Source organism: Schistocerca cancellata, chromosome 1 (genome assembly GCF_023864275.1).
Source record: "Schistocerca cancellata isolate TAMUIC-IGC-003103 chromosome 1, iqSchCanc2.1, whole genome shotgun sequence".
NCBI classification, from domain to species: domain Eukaryota; kingdom Metazoa; phylum Arthropoda; class Insecta; order Orthoptera; family Acrididae; genus Schistocerca; species Schistocerca cancellata.
Genome location: NC_064626.1, coordinates 236783913 through 236807882, shown reverse-complemented (window position 1 = coordinate 236807882; position 23970 = coordinate 236783913). Strand labels below are relative to the sequence as shown.

Sequence of the window (23970 nt, the reverse complement as noted above, 5' to 3'; positions counted from 1 at the left end):
ACAGGGTTATTTGGTAAGCGTGATAGCGTTGCGGAGATGTTTAGCAAACTCAAGTGGCAGACTCTGCAAGAGAGGCGCTCTGCATCGCGGTGTAGCCTGCTGTCCAGGTTTAGAGAGGGTGCGTTTCTGAATGGGGTATCGAGAATATTGCTTCCGCCTACTTATACATCCCGAGGAGATCACGAGTGTAAAATTAGAGAGATTCGAGCGCGCACGGAGGCTTTCCGGCAGTCGTTCTTCCCGCGAACCATACGCGACTGAAACAGGAAAGGGAGGTAATGACAGTTGCACGCTAAGTGCCCTCCGCCACACACCGTTGGGTGGCTTGCGGAGTATACATGTAGATGTAGACTTCTTTTTTATACCTTATTTACGCGGTAATACCGTCATATTTATATGTAGATATTGCTATCGCGTGACATTTTTCACCTCAGTGTAGCGAAAAAGCGCGGAAGTTTAGATGGAACGACAATGCCCCCCAAGTGTGTGAATGTGAGTGCAGAGGCCGGTGTTGTGTTGGCAGTGAGCAGCACGGATGGAGGAGGAGGACGACGACACGCACCTGTGCCTCAAGTGCCGGGCGACCATCACGGGGCTGGACAACTACGTGCAGCACCGCAAGGCGGGCTGCCCGCCGCGCCAGGGCCAGGAGCTGCGCGCCGACGACTTCTTCTCCTCGCTGGAGCTGCAGAGCTCCGCCAAGAAGGCCGCCGCCGCCTCAGCCGCGCCCGGCACCTCCGCCGGCAGCAACGAGCGCGCCGGCCGCGACACAGACGAGGTACTCACCCACCACTAGCATTCCCTACTGAAGCTGTTACCTCTGTTTCTAATCCATTAACAGCGGTTCAGTAGGCACTTCTCGAAGCGTTGGAATTCTTGCGCTCCCGTTGAATGCATGTTTATTGAGAGCAAAGACTTCAGTTGGCAATACTGTTGTAGTTTTCACAACGAATGTTTCATTTTGCAGTGGAGTCCGCGCGGATTTGGAACGGCGCACTCACCGTTGCAGAGTGAAACATTCTGAAAGCACAATGAGATTTTCACTCTGCAGCGGAGTGTGCGCTGATAATGAAACTTCCTGGCAGATTAAAACTGTGTGCCGGACCAAGACTCGAACTCGGAACCTTTGCCTTTCGCGGGCAAGTGCTCTACCAACTGAGCTATCCAAGCACGACTCACACCCCGTCCTCACAGCTTTAATTCCGCCAGTCGTGCTTGGGTAGCTCAGTTGGTAGAGCACTTGCCCGCGGAAGGCAAAGGTCCCGAGTTCGAGTCTCGGTCCGGCACACAATTTTAATCTGCCAGGAAGTTTCATATCAGCGCACACTCCGCTGCAGAGTGAAGATCTCATTCTGGAAACATCCCCCAGGCTGTGGCTAAGCCATGTCTCCGCAATATCCTTTCTTTCAGGAGTGCTAGTTCTGCAAGGTTCGCAGGAGAGCTTCTGTAAAGTTTGGAAGGTAGGAGACGAGGTACTGGCGGAATTAAAGGTGTGAGGACGGGGTGTGAGTCGTGCTTGGATAGCTCAGTTAGTAGAGCACTTGCCCGCGAAAGGCAAAGGTCCCGAGTTCGAGTCTCGGTCCGGCACACAGTTTTAATCTGCCAGGAAGTTTCATTCTGGAAGCAATCGCTTAGGCTATGGCTAAGCCACTTCTCCTCTTTGCAGTTTATTCCAGGGGTGCTAGTCCCGCAAAATACGCATGCTACCTTCTGTGTGCTTCGGAAGGTAGGGGAGAGGTACTGGTGCAAGTGAAGCTGTAAGGGCGGGTCGTGAGGCGTGCTTGGATAGCTCTATCTGGAAGTGCTTCCAGCTTAGAGAGAATTACATCATAGGATAATCCTTCAAGCGTGCGACATTTACAGATGGGAGAAATTCCGAGGTTTCCCGTACATACACTGCTGGAAAAAAATTATTACACCCTTTTAGAGGTTTCCAATTCACTCAAGATTCATTGTTGCAACAGTGTATATGGAGCGCATGTTATGATTACAATTCCAGACCAATAGTACTAGCGGTTCCGAGGTACCAGTTATCGGCTCATGCTGAAACACACATATTACTGCGTGGTGTAGCCTCCAAAGACTTGAACGCAGTCGCTGACTCTGGCATCCAGTCGATCGTACAAATGACGAATTGTGTGTTGGGATACGTTATGCAATGTCTGCTCGACCTGTTCACGTAGTTCTGTAAGAGTAGTTGGTTGACGAGTCGCACGAGTCACTTCTCATTCCCTCCAGTCCTCCATCGGAGACAAGTCCGGAGATCATGTTGGCCAGGGAAGTTGCTGAACGTCTTGCAGAGCACGTTGAGTTTCACGGGCAGTTTGGCGGAGCAGTATCCTATTGGACTAACACAACACCTTCCCGTTGCAACAACGGCAAAAGAACAGGTCCAACAACATTCAGTACGTACCGAGTCCTGGTTAGTGTCCCCTCCAGAAACTCCAAACAGAACGACAGTTGTAGGTTATCGCATCCCAGACTATAAGGTCTGGGGGCACTGTGTCTTGCATGGATGCACTCAATGACACAGCGCTCACCAGGTCTACGTGACACACGCAAACGACCATCGCTTGCGGAGAGGCAGATTCTGCTTTCATCGCTGATGATCAAGGCGTGCCATTCCATCTTCCAAGTGATCCTCTAACGGCACCACTCGAGTCGTGGACGTCGACGCTGTGGCGTGAGTGGAAGAGGCGTTGGAGGTGTGCGTAACCGTAGCGCCACAACTAATAACCTATTCGCAACAGTCCATGTTGACACGTCTGGGTCCACAAGCCGCCTTTCTGTGCTTTGCTGCCTGCACGACCTGCCACTGGTGTCCTTACAACACGACTGAACATGACCACTGACACCAGCATCGTTGCAAAACTGACCCAGAAGGTTCAGCTTGTGTGGCAGTTCTCTGAAAGGACCATCCCGCCGCTCCGAAGCCACAATCTGACCCCCTTTCAAACTCGCTCAGTTGGCTGTAGGAAGCACGAGTGCGTCTCTGTGGCATAGTTGCCTGCTTGCTTTACACGTTTGCGCCACACTAAGCCTTCTGGCTGTGAGCCTTCCATATTAAAGGGTAGACACCGGTGACGCTCTGGTAGCTACGCCACTAAGCTATCTCTTGGCGGACGATGTTAAAACAATTGTCAGTAGATCTACTATCGCCCAGGTGACATACGCCGTCATCCGATCAAAATCGACGTCGTGTTTCCAGGTCTAGTACGTTTTCTCCGGCATTGTATTTTTCTGCGTCATGAAAGCACGTTCCAACAGCGATGGGCTCGTTTCTCATTATCTGAGTAGTTGCTACAATGAGAAAACTTATTTAAGTGTTAAGTAATTAAATTTTCTCCTGTCGCTGAATGTTAGGGCAATGCGTGACGGGTAGCTCGCGACACTGTTCAGTGAGCTTTTGACCGCGAGTCATTCATGAAGTTCTTACATCATGGGAGTGTAAAAACGAAGTTAATATGATTTGACTTCGGCTTACACATAGATAGGTTCTTTCTTTGATGAGTGAATAATTAATGAAAAAGGCAAAGATGAGACTGAAATCGTTTCGACGCTGAAGAGTGGCGGTCGGAATCCTTTTGAAAACGGCGTCCTATGAAATAGTAACTTAGTATTGCAAGATAAAATCATACGAAAAATAAATGCTTCAAACATTTATGTTAAATAAAACATTGCTAAGAAATTTAACTAAGTAATTGTTCAAAAAACCTTTTTACATGAGTAACACTTACAATATCCAAAACGAAGACGGAGAGACAAGTGACACCAGTCAAGACAGAAGTAGTACAATAGCCTCTCATTGTTATAACAGATAAATGATAAAGATATGCAAGGAGCACTTTAGATTTCAGGAACCAATCTCTGCTTTACAATTTCTTTACATTACGTAATTGAGTAAGCAGATACGTCGTCCCTGTTTAGGAGCCGAAGTGAACGCTGTTGTCAAGCAATACGGTAAGAAAGAATGAGGTTTGGCTACAAAAATAACCGCATCGGGGATATTACATTCTTTATTTTTTTCTGCTTCACAATTGGTCCTTTTTCCCCTTCAAAATACTCTTCTCCACGATCCTTACACCGCTCCATGCGAATTTTCTAGTGCTCAGAGCAGTGTTAGAAGTTATCTTCTGAAAGCATGTTTATGGTGTCCGTCGCTTTTACTTTCACGGCCTCAAGTGGCTCACTACTAGTTTATTTCAGTGTAGATTTCATTTTCATGAACAGAAAAAAGTCATAGGGAGCAATATGTGGCTCCAACGCAGGCAACTACATCTTCATCGATACTCCGCAAGCCACCGTACCGTGCTTGGTGGAGGATACCCTGTACCACTACTGGTCATTTTTTTCCTGTTCCACTCACAGGGAGAGGGAGGGAAAAATGGTAGTCTGTGTGCTTCCGTATGAGTCCTGATTTCTCATATCTTACCTCATGCTCCCTACGCGCAGTGTATGTTGGTCGCAGTAAACTCACTCGGCAGTCAGCTTCAAATACCGGTTCTCTAAATTTTCTCAATATACTATATCCAACGCTACAGCAGCATCAACCAACATTTTTTCTCATTTAGGACTAGCTGCCATTCATAAGACCATCTAGAAATTTTGTCTAAATCGTCTTGTATCTTCCTACAGTCAATCAACTTACACGCCTTACCGTACACCACATCAACAAACAACCGCAATTTGATGCCCACCCTGTCCGCCAATTCATTGATGTATATAGAGAACTTATCTTAGAAGAAAGATTAAGGAAGGGCAAACCTACCTTTCTAGCATTTGTAGACTTAGAGAAAGCTTTTGACAATGTTGATTGGAATACTCTCTTTCAAATTCTGAAGGTGGCAGGGGTAAAATACAGGGAGCGAAAGGCTATTTACAAAGCAGATGGCAGTTATTAGAGTCGAGGGGTATGAAAGGGAAGCAGTGGTTGGGAAGGGAGTGAGACAGGGGTGTAGCCTATCCCCGATGTTATTCAATCTGTATATTGAGCAAGCAATAAAGGAAACAAAAGAAAAGTTCGGAGTAGGACTTAAAATCCATGGAGAAGAAATAAAAACTTTGAGGTTCGCCGATGACATTGTAATTCTGTCAGAGACAGCAAAGGACTTGGAAGAGCAGTTGAACGGAATGGACAGTGTCCTGAAAGTACGGTATAAAGTGAACATCAACAAAAGCAAAACAAGGATAATGGAATGTAGTCGAATTAAGTCGGGTGATGCTGAGGGAATTAGATTAGGAAATGAGACACTTAAAGTAGTAAAGGAGTTTTGCTATTTGGGGAGCCAAATAACTGATGATGGTCGAAGTAGAGAGGATATAAAATGTAGACTGGCAATGGCAAGGAAAGCGTTTCTGAAGAAGAGAAATTTGTTAACATCGAGTATAGATTTAAATGTCAGGAAGTCGTTTCTGAAAGTATTTGTATGGAGTGTAGCCATGTATGGAAGTGATACGTGGACGATAAATAGTTTAGACAAAAAGAGAATAGAAGCTTTTGAAATGTGGTGCTACAGAAGAATGCTGAAGATTAGATGGGTAGATCGCATAAGTAATGAGGAGGTATTGAACAGAATTGGGGAGAAGAGGAGCTTGTGGCACAACTTGACTAGAAGAAGGGGTCGGTTGGTAGGAAATGTTCTGAGACATCGAGGGAGCACCAATTTAATATTGGAGGGCAGCGTGGAGGGTAAAAATCGTAGAGGGAGACCAAGAGATGAATAGACTAAACAGATTCAGAAGGATGTAGGTTGCAGTAGGTACTGGTAGATGAAGAAGCTTGCACAGGATAGAGTAGCATGGAGAGCTGCATCAAACCAGTCTCAGGACTGAAGACCACAACAACAACATATAGAGAACAACAGCGGTGTTCTCATACTTCCCTGGGGCAGTCCTACCGATACCCTTGTCTCTGATGAACACTATCCGTCGAGGATAACCTACAGGTTCTGTTACTTTGGAAGTCTTCGAGCCATTCACATCTGTGAACTTATTCTGTAGGCTCGTACCTTCGTTAGCAGCCTATAATGGACACAGTGTGCAACGCCTTCCGGAAATCTAGAAATATGGCATCTGCCTGTTGCCCTTCATCCATAGATCGTAGCATATCATGTGGAAAAAGGGCAAACTGAGTTTTGCAATGCTTTCAAAACCCACGCTCATTCGTGGACATAATCTTCTCTGTCTCAAGAAAGTTTATTATATTCGAACTGAGAATGTGTTCAAGTATTCTGCAGCAAATCGAAGTTAGGGGCCGGCCAGTGTGGCCGAGCGGTTCTAGGCGCTTCAGTCAGGAGCTGCGCGACCACTGCGGTCGCAGGTTCGAATCCTGCCTCGGGCATGGGTGTGTGTGATGTCCTTAGAGGTTTAAGTAGTTCTCAGTTCTAGGGGACTGATGAGCTCAGATGTTAAGTCCCAGAGTACTTAGAGCTATTTGAACGATTCCGAAGTTATAGATATTGCTTTGTAATTTTGCGGGTCCGTTCTTTTAACCTTCTTAAATACTGGAGTCACCAGCGCTTTTTTCCAGTCGCTTGTGGCTTCGCTCTGGGCGAGAGATTCATGATAAATGCAGGATAGGTAAGGGACCCATGCTTTGCCAAAAACGGCATAACAGGCCTCGTGCTCTTGGGGAACAATTTTGAACAAACTTCCTTCACGTAAAAATGTTTATGTGAAGTCTGCAAAGTATTTCTTTGTCGATTCTTACAATAACAGCAACCACATGAATACTCAACCGACGGCCTTTTCGGATTAAATCTCCAGGATTTTCAATGTTTTCGCTCTCTGTTGTCGCTGAGTGTCACTAAAAACGTGGCTCACTTTGAATGTTTTGTCGTCCCCCTATCAACCGCTTAAATCACTAAAAAACATGACTGCGTGAAACACGTTCATCACCATAGCACTGTTTCAATAAAGAATGGCATACGTATGTGTGGCCTCTGTACTTCCTACATATGTATAAAAAAAAACTCAGTTCAGATTCACATCAAGCTCACGCTGGTGGTAATGAGGCTAATGAGCTAGGACACTGCGTCAGTAGTGTGTGGTTTAAGCTGAGGATTTGGGTCTGACGGGAGGCGTGTTGTTGTAGTCCGTGCAGTTGTAGTGACCACAGTGTCCGGGTTGGCGTACTGTTCAGCACATCTGCCTGGTAAACAGGAAACCCGGATTTGAATCCCGGAACAGCAAAAAAATGGTTCAAATGGGTCTGAGCACTATGTGACTTAACATCTATAGTGATCAGTCCCCTATAACTTAGAACTACTTAAACCTAACTAACCTAAGGACATCACGCAACACCCAGTCATCACGAGGCAGAGAAGATCCCTGACCCCGCCGGGAATCGAACCCGGGAACCCGGGTGCGGGAAGCGAGAACGCTACCGCACGACCACGAGCTGCGGACGCGGAACATCACAAATTTCAAGTTGCTCCTTTGATATACACTACTGGCCACTAAAATTGCTACACCAAGAAGAAATGCAGATGATACACGGGTATTCATTGGACAAATATATTATACTAAAGCTGACACGTGATCACATTTTCATACAATTTGGATGCATAGATCCTGAGAAATTAACACCCAAAACAACCACCTCTGGCCGTAATAACGGCCTTGATACGCCTGGGCATTGAGTCAAACAGAGCTTGGATGGCGTGTATAGGTACACCTGCCCATTCAGCTTCAACGCGATACCACAGTTCATCAAGAGTAGTGACTGGCGTATTGTGACGAGCCAGTTGCTCGGCCACCATTGACCAGACGTTTTCAATTGGTGACAGATCTGGAGAATGCGCTGGCCAGGGCAGCAGTCGAACATTTTCTGTATCCAGAAAGGCCCATACAGGACCTGCAACATGCGGTCGTTCATTATCCTGCTGAAATGTAGGGTTTCGCAGGGATCGAATGAAGGGTAGAGCCACGGGTCGTAACACATCTGAAATGTAACGTCCGCTGTTCAAGAGGTGACCGAGACGTGTAACCAATGGCACCCCATACCATCACGCCGGGTGATACGCCAGTATGGCGATGACGAATTCACGCTTCCAATGAGCGTTCACCGCGATGTCGCCAAACAGGGCTGCGACCATCATGATGCTGTAAACAGAACCTGGATTCATCCGAAAAAATGACGTTTTGCCATTCGTGCACCCAGGTTCGTCGGTGAGTAGACCATCGCAGGCGCTCTGTTTGTGATGCAGCGTCAAGGGTAACCGCAGCCAAGGTCTCCGAGCTGATAGTCTCTGCTGCTGCAAACGTCGTCGAACTGTTCGTGCAGATGCTTATTGTCTTGCAAACGTCCCCATCTGTTGACTTGACTCAGGGATCGAGTCGTGGCTGCACAATCCGTTACAGCCATGGGGATAAGATGCCTGTCATCTCGACTGCTAGTGATACGAGGCCGTTGAGATCGATCACGGCGTTCCGTATTACCCTCAAATGGTTCAAATGGCTCTGAGCACTATGCGACTTAACTTCTGAGGTCATCAGTCGCGTAGAACTTAGAACTAATTAAACCTAACTAACCTAAGGACATCACACACATCCATGCCCGAGGCAGGATTCGAACCTGCGACCGTAGCGGTCACGCGGTACCAGACGGAAGCACCTAGAACCGCACGGCCACACCGGCTGGCGTATTACCCTCCTGAACCCACCGATTCCATATTCTGCTAACAGTCATTGGATCTCGACCAACGCGAGCAGCAATGTCGCGATACGATAAACCGCAATCGTGATAGGCTACAATCCACCTTTATCAAAGTCGGAAACGTGGTGGTACGCATTTCTCCCCCTTACACGATGCAACGCCGGTCAACTGCTGTTTGTGTAAGAGAATTCGGTTGGAAACTTTCCTCATGTCAGCACGTTGCAGGTGTCGCCGTCAGCGCCAACCTTGTGTGAATGCTCTGAAAAGCTAATCATTTGCATATCACAGCATCTTATTTCTGTCGGTTAAATTTCGCGTCTGTAGCACGTCATCTTCGTGGTGTAGCAATTTTAATGGTCAGTAGTGTAAATCACAGCCCACTGGCAGCTAATCCTTTAATTCTTTTGTGTCTTGAATAAAGAATGGACCTCTGCGACAGTATTTACAAGTTCCACTCTTAATTCCACATTCATGTGTTGCTCTTCGAAACATTTTCGACGGGCTGCGTATACACGGCCTGACACAGGAGGCCAGCGTCCGACTGTGTGATCGGCGGGTGAACACGCAGCGGAAATGGAGAGAGAGGATGTCACGTGACTCGCCCGTATATCGTTGAACTTCGAAGGCAGTGCTCTTTGTTAAAAGGTGAGTCCTGTTATTTTTTAGCCAGACCTCGCACACACACAACTTTAGTTATGTGCTGTTTCAGGAGGAAGAGGAGGAGGAGTACAGTGACGGAGAGGAGTTCGCGGACTTTGAGGAGGAGTGTCCGCCGCGCGGCCACACAGGGGGCAAGTGGCGGCCCAGCGCCTGGGCTGGGGGCGGCGCCGCGTCGCCCCTGCCGCCCCCGCCGCCGCTGGAGCCGCCGCCCTCCTTCACCGGCGGCAAGTGGAGGCCGCAGCTGTCACCCCAGGAACACCGACCGGGCTCACCTCCCCATCACCAGCAAGAGGTAGGCATCGTAGCCAACTGTAATAAATCACGAATCGTGGACGAAGATACACAGCGTCGTTAACATCATCCCACTGCACCGCCCCCTATCCACCCCCCACCCGAAACGAGAAAGACAAATATGCCAGGATACGATACTTAAAAAAAATCCACCCCACAGGGTGGTTGAAAAGTCCAGAAGTACCCTCATAAAATCCGAACGGAGTAGCAAGCAGTAAAACTACATCCCTTCTCGCGTCCGTCGGCCGTCGTAATTTAATATATTATTATTTTTTATTTTGATTGTTACCGACTTATGTGGTGGGCCTTAATAAAAATGATATCTCATTTTATTTTCATTTACGATTAAATGCTTTTGTGAAGTTCTCCTTTTTAACAATATTAATCTTAAATTATTTCAAAATTGTTGAGGCTTTCGTGGCCACTTGTTGACAAACTGCCTATTGGCTTCCGTCTCGGGTTCTTCGGCCGACGTTCATCTAATGATTTTTCTGACATTTCGCCAGCACGAGTGGCTGGCATTGTCAAAGCTTCACCCTCCATTGCCGGTGGTGAACTGGAGGCGAGCTCGCGGCCGCAGACTATATGTACCTGGCGCGCCAACGTCCGAGGGCTTCTCCACGGTCATTTCCGGTGCGGTTCTCCTCTTGCTACCTGCGACGGTCGTTCGCTGCAGTACGGGAAGCCAGGATCCGTTTACCTTAAGGCTTTCCTCCTTCTTGTTGAAACTGTTCGCGTGTTTTTGGATTTCTACAGCTTCTCTGAACAAGCGCGTGTGATAGTGCTTCTCTACAGCCAGAACTTCCGTGTCGGCGAATTTTATTGCGTGGTCGGTCTCATTCACAGTTTCAACAAGAAGGAGGAAAGCCTTAAGGTAAACGGATCCTGGCTTCCCGTACTGCAGCGAACGACCGTCGCAGGTAGCAAGAGGAGAACCGCACCGGAAATGACCGTGGAGAAGCCCTCGGACGTTGGCGCGCCAGGTACATATAGTCTGCGGCCGCGAGCTCGCCTCCAGTTCACCACCGGCAATGGAGGGTGAAGCTTTGACAATGCCAGCCACTCGTGCTGGCGAAACGTCAGAAAAATCATTAGATGAACGTCGGCCGAAGAACCCGAGACGGAAGCCAATAGGCACTTAAATTATTTGTTACGTTAATGAATGTTAGACTCTCTGATTCTTAAGATTTGAGCAAAGCAAAAAATCTTTAGTTATTAATTACAATTGGGGCCCACACACGCGCGAGAGTATTTTTTTTATCTCCGTTAACCATTGCATTGTAGTCGATGTCCTGGCTCTGGTTCTCGGATGTTGTTCTGAAAATAAGAATCTTAAAGCTTCGTATTTTCTGCAACGTCGGGCGGCTGTGGATAAAAATGTATATTATGTTAATAGCGGGCGAGTTTTTCGCTTCTGCTAAATTTTATAAGTTAATATCGCCACGTATTGGCGTCGTTGGCTGCATCGGCCGCTGCGATTGTTGAACTGTAAATTACTCGAATGCAGGTTAATTCAAGGAAGGCGGACATGAAATCGGGATCACCTCTTACAAATTAAAAGTGAACAATAATATTAAATCAATATATTGTCTTCTTAATTAGTACAAATATGCTTACATTTTCCAGCACTCGCAAGATGTCCGTCTACACGCAACCAAGACAAGAGAAGAAGTGAAGACGACTAAAAAATTAACAAAAGAGCTATCTTGTCGTTTCTTTAGATCATTTTGTTATATTTCTTTGCCCTCAAAACTTACACAGAGAAATTATTATACTACGGAGAAAAATTTATGTTCGCCTGAGCGGCTAGTGTCCACTTATTATTCAAATTTTAAATGTCTCTTCTTTATAAATACTGTCTTTTATTATTATTATTTCGCTGGGGACGGTATACCCTACACATAAGAAAGCGAAAGGGGAAAATCTAATAGGCCATGTCACCAACATGGCGGCCATCTTGAAAGCCAACGACTTGGAGTCAACTCAGAATTTCCAGTGGGAATGTGGTCATATCAGACACAGAGAATTTTACCAGAAAAACGATGACGTTGTTGTTTTGAACATAGCTTTATTCGTTGTCGAGTTATGACTAATTACGTGTGGCAGCCGTGATACGGTCGGCAGCGTGAGTATTACGTTCCGCAATGGCATTAAGCCGAAGTTACACTCTCCCGAGAGAACATCAACAATCACAGGAACGGTTCGATATGCTGTCCATTATGGCAAAATGTTAATGCCATTCTCCGAACCCAGTGCTAAGGAATTTTGAGCACCATATCATGCTGAATTTGCCCGCACCCATAAACAGTGAGCTGCTTAAGGTGAACCAGACCCGTACTTTCACGGCAAAAACCAGAACTTTGACGTGACCCCACAGATAAAAATCCAAAGGATTTAAATCTGGTGATCATGATGGGCACTCCACTGCACCCCAACGACCAATCCACTTCTGGAGAATCTGCACATCCAGGTACGCCCACATACAGCGTCCACATTGCGGCAGGGCTCCATCGTGCTAAAAGAACTCCAGAGATGTCCCGTCCTCCATTAACAGCGAAGGAAACACTTCTTCATCCAACAACCTCAGATAACCGTTGGCTGTTATTGAACCCCATACACCACTTTTTGCTAGCCGAACGTTTTAGATGCATCAATCCGGAATTTTATCTGATCAGTATACGTGATTCTGCTTGTTCACCTCACCATTGATAAAGAAATTGTCTTCATCACTGAACAGTGCCTGATACGAAAAACGAGGGTTTATCTGCAGTTTCTGCGGCACCCATTCTGCTAATTGTACCCGACGGTCTGGTTCATCCACATAGAGGTGTTGAATTTTGTATGGGTGCTATTATTAGTGCGGTAAAATTCGCAGAATTGAGATACGGCTTACCTCACATTTTTGCGATAGGCACCGAATGCTCCTTTTTGGATTCTTGCTAAATGATGCCAGCACACTCCCTGTTGTTAATTTATCTGTGACGGATTTTGGTCTTCCACCTTTAGGTTTATTTCCGATGGAACCTGTTACCCGAATTTATCCAAAAGCTTGACAACTGCACTGTGACAAGTGGGTTGACTGGTCGGGTGGCGACTTTTGAAATACTCAGCAATTACCCCTGTGCTTTGTTCTCCTGACATCACAATGATTTTGATGCGTTCTTCGCGTGTTAATGAAATTTTCGTAACGTGTAAATGAGGAAATAACGGTTAAAACGCGAGCATGAGTAAATGTTACCTAACATTTAAACACATGTAACATGTCAGGCATGGGATTTGCACTTTGCACCGTTTAAAACCCCATTTGATGCCTTTTCGGTACGTAACACTCACGCTGCCACCAAACATAATTAGTTATAACTCTAGAATGAATGAAGCTGTGTTCAAAATAACAACGTCAGCGTTTTTCTGGTGAAATTCTCTACCTCTTCGGTATGTCACATGACCAGTTTCTCATAGGAAATTTTGACTTTAATCCAAGATGACAGCTTTGAAGACGGCCACCATATTAGTGAAATGGCCTGTAAGGTTTTCTACCTCCCCTTCCTCATGTGTGGGGACTGTTACTCAGATTGGATTTATGAGGTGTTTCCGAGCGTTTGGACCACCCTGTATAGCATCACTGTAGTTGCATGAATGTGAACGATGACATGATAGCAAGTGTATTCAGTGATGTGGAAGATATGAATGCGGCTGATGTGTTGGAAAATATGTATGTGGAACCAGGATCACGGCGCCATAATAGTCAGAACCCGCAGTACCATAAAAGCCCCATGCGGGCAGAACATCAGTTGAATCTCAGTGGCAGTGAAAGGGAGCTACACGTCACACAGAACTGAGTAACACATGAAGTGTAATACAGTTCTGCAAACAGTCCATTCTGCGAATGGCTTCTAAAACAGCAGAGGTAGAGCAGTAACATGCTCTGACGCAATTCCAGTCTGTGTAGAGGGCGTCCCAGAAGGAATGGCCAGTATTCGGGAATATCATAGGAACGATCATTCGAAGCAAAAAAAAGTCTAGTAAACTTGGATCCTAAAATGTATACCTTCAGAGCTATGAGCAATTGTTCATCTTCACTACTGTGAAGCAAACCTCTTCTACGGAACAGGTGGTAATAGCTCTTAAGGTATAGATTTTAGAGCCCATCTTCACTAGATCTTTTTTTCGTGTTTTAGTCCATACTACCTTCGCCAAAACATCTAAGGCAAATTTCTTGCAGTAGAGTAGATTTGTTTCGCAGTATAGAGAATAGAGTGCTCATCGATCTTAATGAATGCTTTTCATAGCTCATGTTAAGTAGAATTTATTCTTAGATTGATCGTTCCTGTCATATCCCTGAATATAGAACATCACTAACAGACAACAGGTGCATTTGCTCTAGTGTTTCGCCAGCTATTTACAATTTTATTTCTGCAATGTGTAGCTGGAGTCAGCACAAACAAATACCGATCATCACATCTTTCATAAGACGCCTGTTGCCTACGGTAAGTGGCGGTTTGCTCCCTGTTAACAACAATATTATTCTAAAAGTGATGTTCTTAGAGTGGAATTTTTCATGCCTATTCGGTAGAACGTTCCCAAATTAATGTAGCGGGATATTCTTTTCGTCGATGTGTATTAAAATCGTCAGTAGAACAGGAAAACTACGCTGTTCCAGCAATAACAGCGCAGTGCTGCCACATGGTGGTAGCAGGCAGCGCGGGCCGCTTACCCTCGACACTGGGTGTCGAATGGACGATGTGATGAGCAGTATTTGTTTGGGCTGACTCCGGCTACGCATTGCAAAGAATAAATTACAAATATCTTCCGAAACACCAGAGAAAATGCGCCTCTCAACTTTTAGGAGGGAAACCCTGCGCATATACATGCATAACCGTCTACCCATATGGTGGATTGGTAGGGCGTTAACGACAAGTTGGGTGAAATCCCACCCGGGTAGTGCTTACCACGGAGCAGGAGACCACTCCAATACTGTGAGAGCGACGGGCTAGAAGGATACACTTGCTGGGGATAAGATCTGCGCTACATCCCGCATACGCACTACGGAAAATTGAGCGGGCGTGTGGTTTTCCACCCCACTTTGTGGGCAGGGTGTTAAGAACAAGCTTAATCATGTTGGTTACTGTTCAATTTTATCTATGTAGTATTTTCAAATGACACCCCTCCCCCATGGTATTTTAAAGACTAGAACTCGTCTGATATTGAAGTTCTATTGCCTAAACAGCAAAATTGTAGTAAGGGACAAGCTTTTTTCATTTCATTACTTGGTGCTATGCATCAGCGAAAAAAAAGTTTCGAAAAGATTTGAAATGGAGTGTAAAGTTTGTTGTAAGCCGCTAAACGCTCTCGTTCTGAAATGCTTGATGAATATAGTCTGGGTAATTTGCGCGCCTTTAGTTACTCCGCCTCAAGACATACGCATAGTTTCTAACTTAAATATTTGACTTACTGTGTTGAACCTTTGACGTAAGTTTATACCTCTTAATGAGCAGATTTTAACAACTTTTTAAAATTTTAAATTTGGCCAGTAATTGTATGAAACAGTACATAAATCAAATTTTAATTGCCCCTGGAAGCCGTTAGATATGCAACCAAAACCTGGACTGAGGTGTTTTCAGCCCTTTAGTAACGTAGATTCGTCTTTTTAAAATTTCATTCTCTTTATTTTCAGGCAATACTGTACATATATTCCCGCAATTAGTATTGACAGTAATAACAATTAATATTGCTACTAACAACATTTTCATTATTACTTTATTATTATTATTATTATTGTTATTATTATTAGTGCTATGCTGAAACACAACTTTCTAGTCAGTTGCTGTATGTTAAAGAAAGTTGTAAACACGACATATTATGTATAAGTAGACAATAAGCACGGTGGAAGTAAATAAAATCTCCACCGTGCGAAAGCTTAAGCGGGAGGAGAAGAGCCATTCGGGAGTCCGAGGATGTAAACAAATGCCCAATTGGACAAGTTGGAGAGGAAGTCTGAGGCTCTCTGTTTCAGGAATCTTCACAGAACTAATCTCACCTGATGTAGTGCAATAAAGCACTATCTGTAGGGGGCTGGACAGATGACAAATTAGGACAGCATTCTTCCCATACACTAGACCCATTAAAATGTCGCTTTCGCCCATGTGGTCAAAGAGCAATGGTTACTACTGAGATGAGCCGGCCGTTGTGGTCGAGCGGTTCTAGGCGCTTCAGTCCGGAACCGCGCTGCTGCTACGGTCGCAGGTTCGAATCCTGCGTCGGGCATGGATGTGTGTGATGTGCTTAGGTTAGTAAGGTTTAAGTAGTTGTAAGTCTAGGGGACTGATGACCTCAGATATTAAGTCCCATAGTGCATACAGCCATTTGAACCATTTTTTACTGAGATGATGTGTATGCGTCCTCGACCCAGTTACCAGACGTAATCGTCCCATGAATGACAAACAGACCACCTCTGTGTCCATTAGATTGTGTTAAAAAGAGCTGACAGCCACGATTTGCCTCACATACCGTGGTATAACTAGGTTACGGCAGCCGGGGCGCCTACCCTCTGTGCCTTTTCCGGGGGGCTTCAATCTGTGTTAGTCCTTAGATTGCAGGTTATTTGTAAACTTCACAGTATATATTTTTTTTTAAAATCCCCACCATCAGCTCTTCTCACGGCATGGCTTAGTGAAGGTTTACAAGTATCTCGGCACCTTCATGCAAGCGAGCTCTGGCTGAGTGCGATCCAAAAGGTACGTGCTCCTTCCACGTGGCTAAGGAAACAAGAAGGCTGGACACGTCAAAAGACAGTGCAAAGTGGTAGTGAGTAGAGGGAACATATGGCATCTGCACTCTCTGAAACTTCAGAAGTGGGTTCATCACGGTGAGTGCTACATGTCCGTACAAGCCCAGCACGAAGCTATGTCATTAGGTGAGGCAGTACCGGTCATCTTCGGGAACTACCACCAAGCTATCCGTTGTTTCTTCGCCCTCTCTCGCGCGCACTGCAGTCGACTCAGCACAATGAGGATCGGTCACACACCTGCTGTCCTTAGGTTGATGGTGGGATTATGTTATCTTTGTTGAGTTCTTCAACACTTGCGTATGTGGGACACAAAAAAAAAAGACGTCGAGATGGAGGTTTGTAAACGAAACCTGTACCTTTATTACAAAAGTATTGCCAGCACTGTTGTGGTATCTGTCCCACTGCGACACAAGGCGGTGAGTGACGGTCTTGTAAAATTCCTGGGGCTGCACTGTGAACCAGTTCTGAAGGTACTACTTGGCGTCCTCGTCCGACGACATTTTCCCCTCATAGCCTTCTTTAGGTCATCAAAAATGGCATAATCGCTGGAGGACAGATCCGAACAATGTGAAGGGCGACTAGGAACCTCCCATTTCAATGCCTGCAAGAGCTCCTTGACTACGTTCGCTGTATGGTGCTTTGCATTGGCGTGGAGGAGAATGAACCCACAGGTGAGCTGCCACTGTTTTTTCAGTTTGATCAGTTTCGAAATGTAGTCAAGATTTACAGCTAACTCTGCGCATTCACCTTTTGGTCAAAAAAGAAGGTGAGAGTAACCTTTTCCGCACTTGTTTGGATGGCCTTGTTTTTTGGTGACTGCGATTTACATGCTTCCATTGGAGACTTTTCGTTTTGACTCTGATTCAAAGTGATGACACCATGATGAAGTTTCCTTGAGTTAACAGCCGAGTCAGGACGTCGTGATGTAGCTAATATTTCGAAAAGTTTCATACTCCTTATCTCCAAACACATCTTTGCCGGAAATGACGACCAGGAAACCTGACTCAACTGATAACGCGGGAAAGTTTCCATGTCTCGTCTCTATCGATCACCCATGACAAGAAGCCATTGCCTTTCTTGGCGTAGCACTGCAGATGTTGAAGAGTTAGAGTCCCATCTAGTAGGCTTTCTGTGCTTGTTGAAGACTATGTGACACCCACTGGGCGCATACTCTGCGAAACTTAAATGTGGCCGACCTGTGTGGCCGAGCTGTTCTAGGCGCTACAGTCTGGAACCGCGCGACCGCTTCGGTCGCAGGTCCGAATCCTGCCTCGGGCATGGGTGTAGTGATGTCCTTAGGTTAGTTAGGTTTAAGTAGTTCTAAGTTCTAGGGGACTGATGACCTCAAAAGTTAAGTCCCATAGTACTCAGAGCCATTTGAACCATTTTTTTGAACTTAAATGTGCCCTCAAAGATGGCACAAACGCTTTCCACTGACCTCTGCTGTACTGGTAATGCAGTGTGGCGTTCCAGACGACAACTGTCGTTCCCTGAGTCGATTGTGCGGCGCCTTGACCCTTGCAACAAACATACAGTTCCCTCTGTACACTTGTTCCGCCCTTCGTTGAATTTCCGTACCCCGCACTCCACCGGCGTCAGGGAGCGCCTTTTGTAGCCGTCATTTCACTGTTCTCAATACGACTGACTGCTGTGGAAAGCGGCGAGTTTGGGACCTCAGTGATCTTACAGGGACCTCACCTCCTTCCGAGGGCAGTGACATTACGATCCTTTCAGTGGTTTTCATTTTGCAGCCTCCAGCTCGTTTCTTTTAGAAAGCAACTGTCTTTTTTATGCAACGGGTTGCTTTCCAGTTGTAATGATCACATGATAGTACCACGAGCTCTACTGTATAGATGTTAAAATGAATAGCAATATTGTCTATTGGTAGTGGTTGTGTAATTGAGGAAATTAAAACTAGAAAGAAATTGTTGGGATCCTCAGCCAAGTCAATTTGAAACTGAAAGCACGGTGAGTCGACTGTCTTTGCAGCAGTCCCCATCAGGCAGTTTCAGTCTGAAGAGAACTGCTCCAAAGAAGGCCGAAGCATCGATTTAATGGTGGTTGTACGAGGGGTGTCCAATAAGCTATGCAACAAATTTGTGAAAGAAGTTGGTTTTATTCAGGATCCCGACACACCATCACTCGTTTGGCTTCAAAACCCTTTCCTTTGAACATAATCTCCATTCAGTATGACGGCCTTATGCCATCTTCCTGGGAGGGCCTGTATGGTACCACTCCATTGATAGATATCAGAGCCAGAGTCTTGCTGCATCAATAACTTTCCCATCATCCACGTATGCAATTCTGGACAGGTGGCCCTTCATTGCTCTTTGTGGTCTTCTGCTAGACGGTGAGGAACCCACCGAGGATATCCTTTTTTCTATTCCAACTGGTGGTCGAGCGTGTCAGCACTACCAAGAGAGACATCAAGTTCTGTAGCGATGTCTCTGATTATGATCCGTTTATCAGCTCGAATGAGAGTGTCCACACGTGAAAGCTGTGTGCAGCCAGCTGGCACGACAGAGATCGGGAAGGTTTGTGCGACCTTGTTGCCACGGTGACAGATGCCTCGCCCAATGACTCACCGTTCACTTCCAGCTTGCTGTAGACATTCCGCAAGCGCCTGTGAATATGTGCGATGCTCTGTTTTTCCGCGAAAAGAAACTCAGTGACAGTTCTCTACTTGCAACGCAACTACATTAAAGACAGTATTTTTGAAGGCTACATGTAGTGCCTCCACCTATCGGAAGTTCATGAAGCTACACTACATGATCAAAAGTATCCGGACACCTGCCTGAAATTGACTTACAAGTTCGTGGCGTCATCCTTCGGTAATGATGATATTCAGTATGGTGTTGGTCCACCCTTAGCCTTGATGACAGCTTCCATTCACGCAGGCATACGTTCCATCAGGTGCCGGAAGGTTTCTTGGGGAATGGCAGCCCATTAGTCACGGAGTGCTGCACTGAGGAGAGGTATCGATGTCGGCCTGTACACTTTTGTGCTGTAAGTGTCCCTTCACGTTTTCACTTCACTATTACATCGGAAACAGTGGACCTAGGGATGTTTAAGAGTGTAGAAATCTCACGTACAGAGGTATGACACAACTGACACCCAATCACCTGTCCATGTTCTTAGTGCATGAGTTCCGCAGAGCGCCCTATTCTGCTCTCTCACGATGTCTAATGACTACTGAGGTCGCTGATATGGAGTACCTGGCAGTAGGTGGTAGAAGAATGCACCTAACATGAAAACTGTATGTTTTGGGGGTGTCCAGATACTTTTCATCACATAGTGTATAGTGGCTGAAGTGGGAATGTTGCACGATGTCCCACAATAAATTCCGCGTTTTTCAACCGAAATTGGCCGAGAAAACAAAATGTATTGTATTACTTGTTGAACGCCCCTTATAGTTTCAAAACGACACTGTCTAATTTCCAAATAAATTTTATTCAAATTGAATCCTTTACTTTGTCAGTTGTGTGTTTATACTTCAACATCGTCTGCAGGCTTCCGGTGGAAGCAGTGCCAGCAGTCGGTGGCCGGAGACGGAGCAACCCAAAGAGCAGCAGCAGCAGGCGAGGAGCCGCCAGGAGCCGGAAGATGACGACGAAGAGGAAGAGGGCAGGGGCGGTGGCCCGCCGCCGGGGCACACGAGCGGCAAGTGGGTGCCCGGAGGCCGCGCGGTGCGCAAGCAGGGCAGCACTGTGCAGTACTGGTGCGGCGCCTGCTGCCGGCGGCTCAGCTCGCGCGCGCTCTACCAGCGCCACCTGCAGTCCGAGCTGCACTTCAAGCGCACCCTGCTCGAGCGACAGCTCGAGACCAGCCGCCCGCCGCAGCTGCAGCCGCAGCAGAGGCCGCGCGCGAAGCGGGTCGTGCGCCGCACTGCCGCCTACATCAACAGCCACCTCTGGGCGCCCAGCAAGCGCCGCCGCCTGCAGGTACACACTGCACTGCAACAGTTCTAATCTCTCCTCCCTGCAATAAACAAGCATAAATATGCTCTTGGGTGACTCCGAGCTCGATGATGAGGATGATGATGTTTGGACTGTGGGGCGCTCAACTGTGCGGTTATCAGTGCCCATACAAATTCCCAACTTTTACTGAGTCAAATTTCGCCACTAGCATGAATGATGATGAAATGATGAGGACAACACAAACACCCAGTCATCTAGAGGCAGGTGAAAATCCGTGGCCCTGCCGGCAGTCGAACCCGGGACCCCTTGCTCGAGAAGCGAGATTGTGACCGCGAGACAACAAGCTGTGGACTCCCAGGCTCGAGAAAGTATTGGTTGGTGCACAACTTTGTCACGTTTTACTGTAAATTTACGACAGATACACATAACAGAGACTTTAGTCATCAGTAATAAGTTCTCCTTCACTATTTACAACAGTCTGCCAATGCTCTGGTAGCTTTGGTTCTGTAACTGTAGAAATCACGTGATTTGAAGGTGAAAAACTATTCGAGCCTTATTTGGACAGAAATTTCCTCGAAGGTTGTTCGATGCAGAGTGGAAAAGGTGAAACTCTGAGGCCATAAAATCAGGTGAATAAGATGGGTGCAAAATGACTTCCCAACCCAAATCCTATATAGTCTTCTCTGTCAGTCTAGAATTTGCACGGGCTTTATCGTGGAGTAGCATCACTTCACGCTGTCTTCCTGGTCGTTGTACTTGGATTTTGTCTGTAAGACATCTCAGTTGTTAACAATAAGTGACAGCAGGGATGGGTAAATATCGGGGAAGTACACCGTCACTGCACCATCAGATTCTAACATTATCTTTTGTGGCTGCATGCAGTTCTCTGTATGGACAGTTGCTGCTTTGCTTGGGTTCAACCATTCCTTTCCTTTCCTTACATCAGCGTAAAGACACCATTTGTTGTCACCATTAACAATACAGCACAAGAATGGTAGATGGTGTTCATGAGCCAATTGATAATGAGCACACAGTGATCCACATATGGCCACTTGTAGATTTTTGTGATTGTGGCTTAAAGCATATGCTTTTCATACACCCGATTTTTTAATCTTACCTATTGCATGAAAATAGCACATGATGTTGCACGGGGTATCCGCACAGTCTGAGACATCTTCTCATGGTCCGTGCAGCTCCCTCCGTTAGAGGTTTGAGGCATCTCTCAGACATGTGTGTGTGTGTGTGTGTGTGTGTGTGTGTGTGTGTGTGTGTGTGTGTGTGTGGGTGGGTGAGTGAGTGTGAGTGTGTGTTTTGACCTTAATGTAAACTAGTTTAAGGTAGATTAAGTAGTGCATAAGCTTAGGGACCAATGACCTCAGCAGGTTGGTCCCATAAGCCCTTACAAATTTTTATCACACGATGGTGGAATGACCACAGTTCATCACATCCTCGAGTACACCGAAGTGGATCATTATGAATTCATGTATTCAAATGATCTTCATCAAACTGCAGAGGTCTTCCTGAATGTGGACAGTTACTATCAAAATGATCTCCCTTAACACGAGAAATCCCTTTTCTTTCAATGCTCTGTCCAGTAGCGTTATACCCATACATGACACAATTCTTTCGTACTGCCTCCACTGCTGAGACCCCTGTATTGAACCCAAACAGAAGGAAATGTCGGAAATGTTCCAATCTCTCCACTTTGCACCCCATTTTCTAGTGTCCGCAGTTCCAATCACTGTCTTCAAATGACAAAATGACAATATCTAAACTCAAATAGCAACTGTGAGCTACAAATAAAAAATGACAGCCTATAAATATACCCATAGCAAGCGGAATACCAATGGGCAAAATTAAAATGACACAAACTTATGCATCAACCTAATATCTAAAGGTATCCATGGTGCTCACAAATCCACTCTGCACCAATGTCCCTGTTTTACACAACATTCCAGCCTCACCACCTCGCCTAAGGATGAAATAGCAACTGGACTGTCACAAATCAACGTTTTTCTCTTTTAATCACCAGTCTTCTGAGTGGATGAATGTAGCCCTCTCTTGTGTCAATATCTGCATCTCAAAGTAGCACTTGCACTCAACATCCTCAATTATTGTCGTATATATTCCAATCTCTGTCTTCCCCTATAGTTTTTACCCTCTGCAGCTCGCTCTAGTGCCATGGAAGTTATTCCCTGATGTCAAAACACATGTCCTACCATTCTATCCCTCTTGTCACTGTTCTCAATATTTGCCCTTCTGTGCTGATTCTGTGGGGAACCTCTTCATGTCTTATCGAGCCATCTGATTTTCAACATCCTTCTATAGCACCACATAACAAATGCTTTGGTTCTCTTCTTTTCCGATTCTCCCACAGTCCATGATCCACTACCATACGATGCAGTGCTCCATCGTATTTCTCAATCATTTGTTCCTCAGATTAAGACCAATGTATGATAAATGTAGTCTTCCTGTGACTTGGAATTTGGCTTTGGCTGTGCTAATTTGCCTTTTTGTCTTCCTTGCTTCATCTGTCATGTGGTATTTTGCTTCCAAGGTAGCAGACATTTGATGTTAAGTTTATCACTAATCTCATTCCTGCTATTCCTCAATACTTTTGTCTTTCATTGATTTCCTCTCAACCCATATACTCTAATCATTAGACTCTTCATTCCATTCACCATGTCCATTAATTATTCTTCTCTTACACTGAGGATAGCAATGTCATCTGATCATTGATATCCTTTCGCCCTGAATTTTAACTCCAGTCTTGAAGCTTTCAACCTAGTGAACCCAAAATTGGGTATTCAGTACTAATATTGCTTGCTTTCATTTAGTGCAGTAACTGATCTCAACCGCTAGCAGTGCTTTGGTTGTCTCACATCCATGAGTATAGTATGTTTTTGTGGATACTAATGTATGTGTGTGCCATTTAAGCTTTAAATTTGTCGAGATTATCCAGAGTTTGCACCCAAACTCTTAGACATGTCTTATTCCAACAACATTTATTCCAGCCAGTAAGTCACACAATGACGAAGGTTTGGTTGCGATTGCTTCAGCCATAATTTTTGTATTTACTCTTTTCCCAAGGCATAGGTGTGCTAGGAGTCACTTGTCACCACAGTATTTGTTTAAAAATAGTAAATACTGTGTTCACAAAGTTTGGGTGGAACTGTTTCAGGCATACGAAGTTGGTGTAGCAACAAACACATAGACCTCTATTTTTATTTAGGTAGAAGTAGTCGCCAGCATTGTGGAGTAGCAAAGGACATGAAACTATAATAATGCACTTCGCCTGGAGTGATGTATCCACTTGCATTACAGTTCTGATGTAAAAGTTAGGAATGACTGCAGTCAGTATTTCCAAGTTGAAGTACCAGCCCTAATTAAACCAAGTAACATAATTAGCGTACATAATATTCATGTATCAACATGCAGATGGAAACTGTAGTAAAGATAAGTTATAAGTAGAAAATATCAGAAGCTCACCATGTTTCGAAGGCTGTGCCATCGATCAGGGGAATATGGTGCTACATTAGAATTATTGGGGAGAACAACAACCCGTGTGGACTTCTGGCGTGGAAGAAACAATTTTTGCTCGTCCCAATTAGAATTTTTGAGCCAGCACTCGATCAGTCGCACGCTTAATACGTATCTCA

At 45.6% G+C, this 23970-nt stretch overlaps 1 protein-coding gene and 1 non-coding gene across 2 annotated transcripts in view; both read left to right on the top strand.

Moving 5' to 3' along the window:
• Window positions 1-23970, top strand: part of LOC126166548 (zinc finger protein 467) — a 430211-nt gene that overhangs the window by 359212 nt on the left and 47029 nt on the right. The window contains exons 3-5 of the mRNA XM_049920414.1: window positions 524-778; window positions 9366-9608; window positions 19904-20335. Of these exons, the coding sequence (XP_049776371.1) occupies window positions 536-778; window positions 9366-9608; window positions 19904-20335 (918 nt within the window). The 5' untranslated portion in view covers window positions 524-535. The remainder of the gene's footprint in view (window positions 1-523; window positions 779-9365; window positions 9609-19903; window positions 20336-23970) is intronic.
• Window positions 1213-1287, top strand: Trnap-cgg (transfer RNA proline (anticodon CGG)). Its single transcript has one exon. It is a non-coding gene; the product is annotated as a tRNA-Pro (tRNA).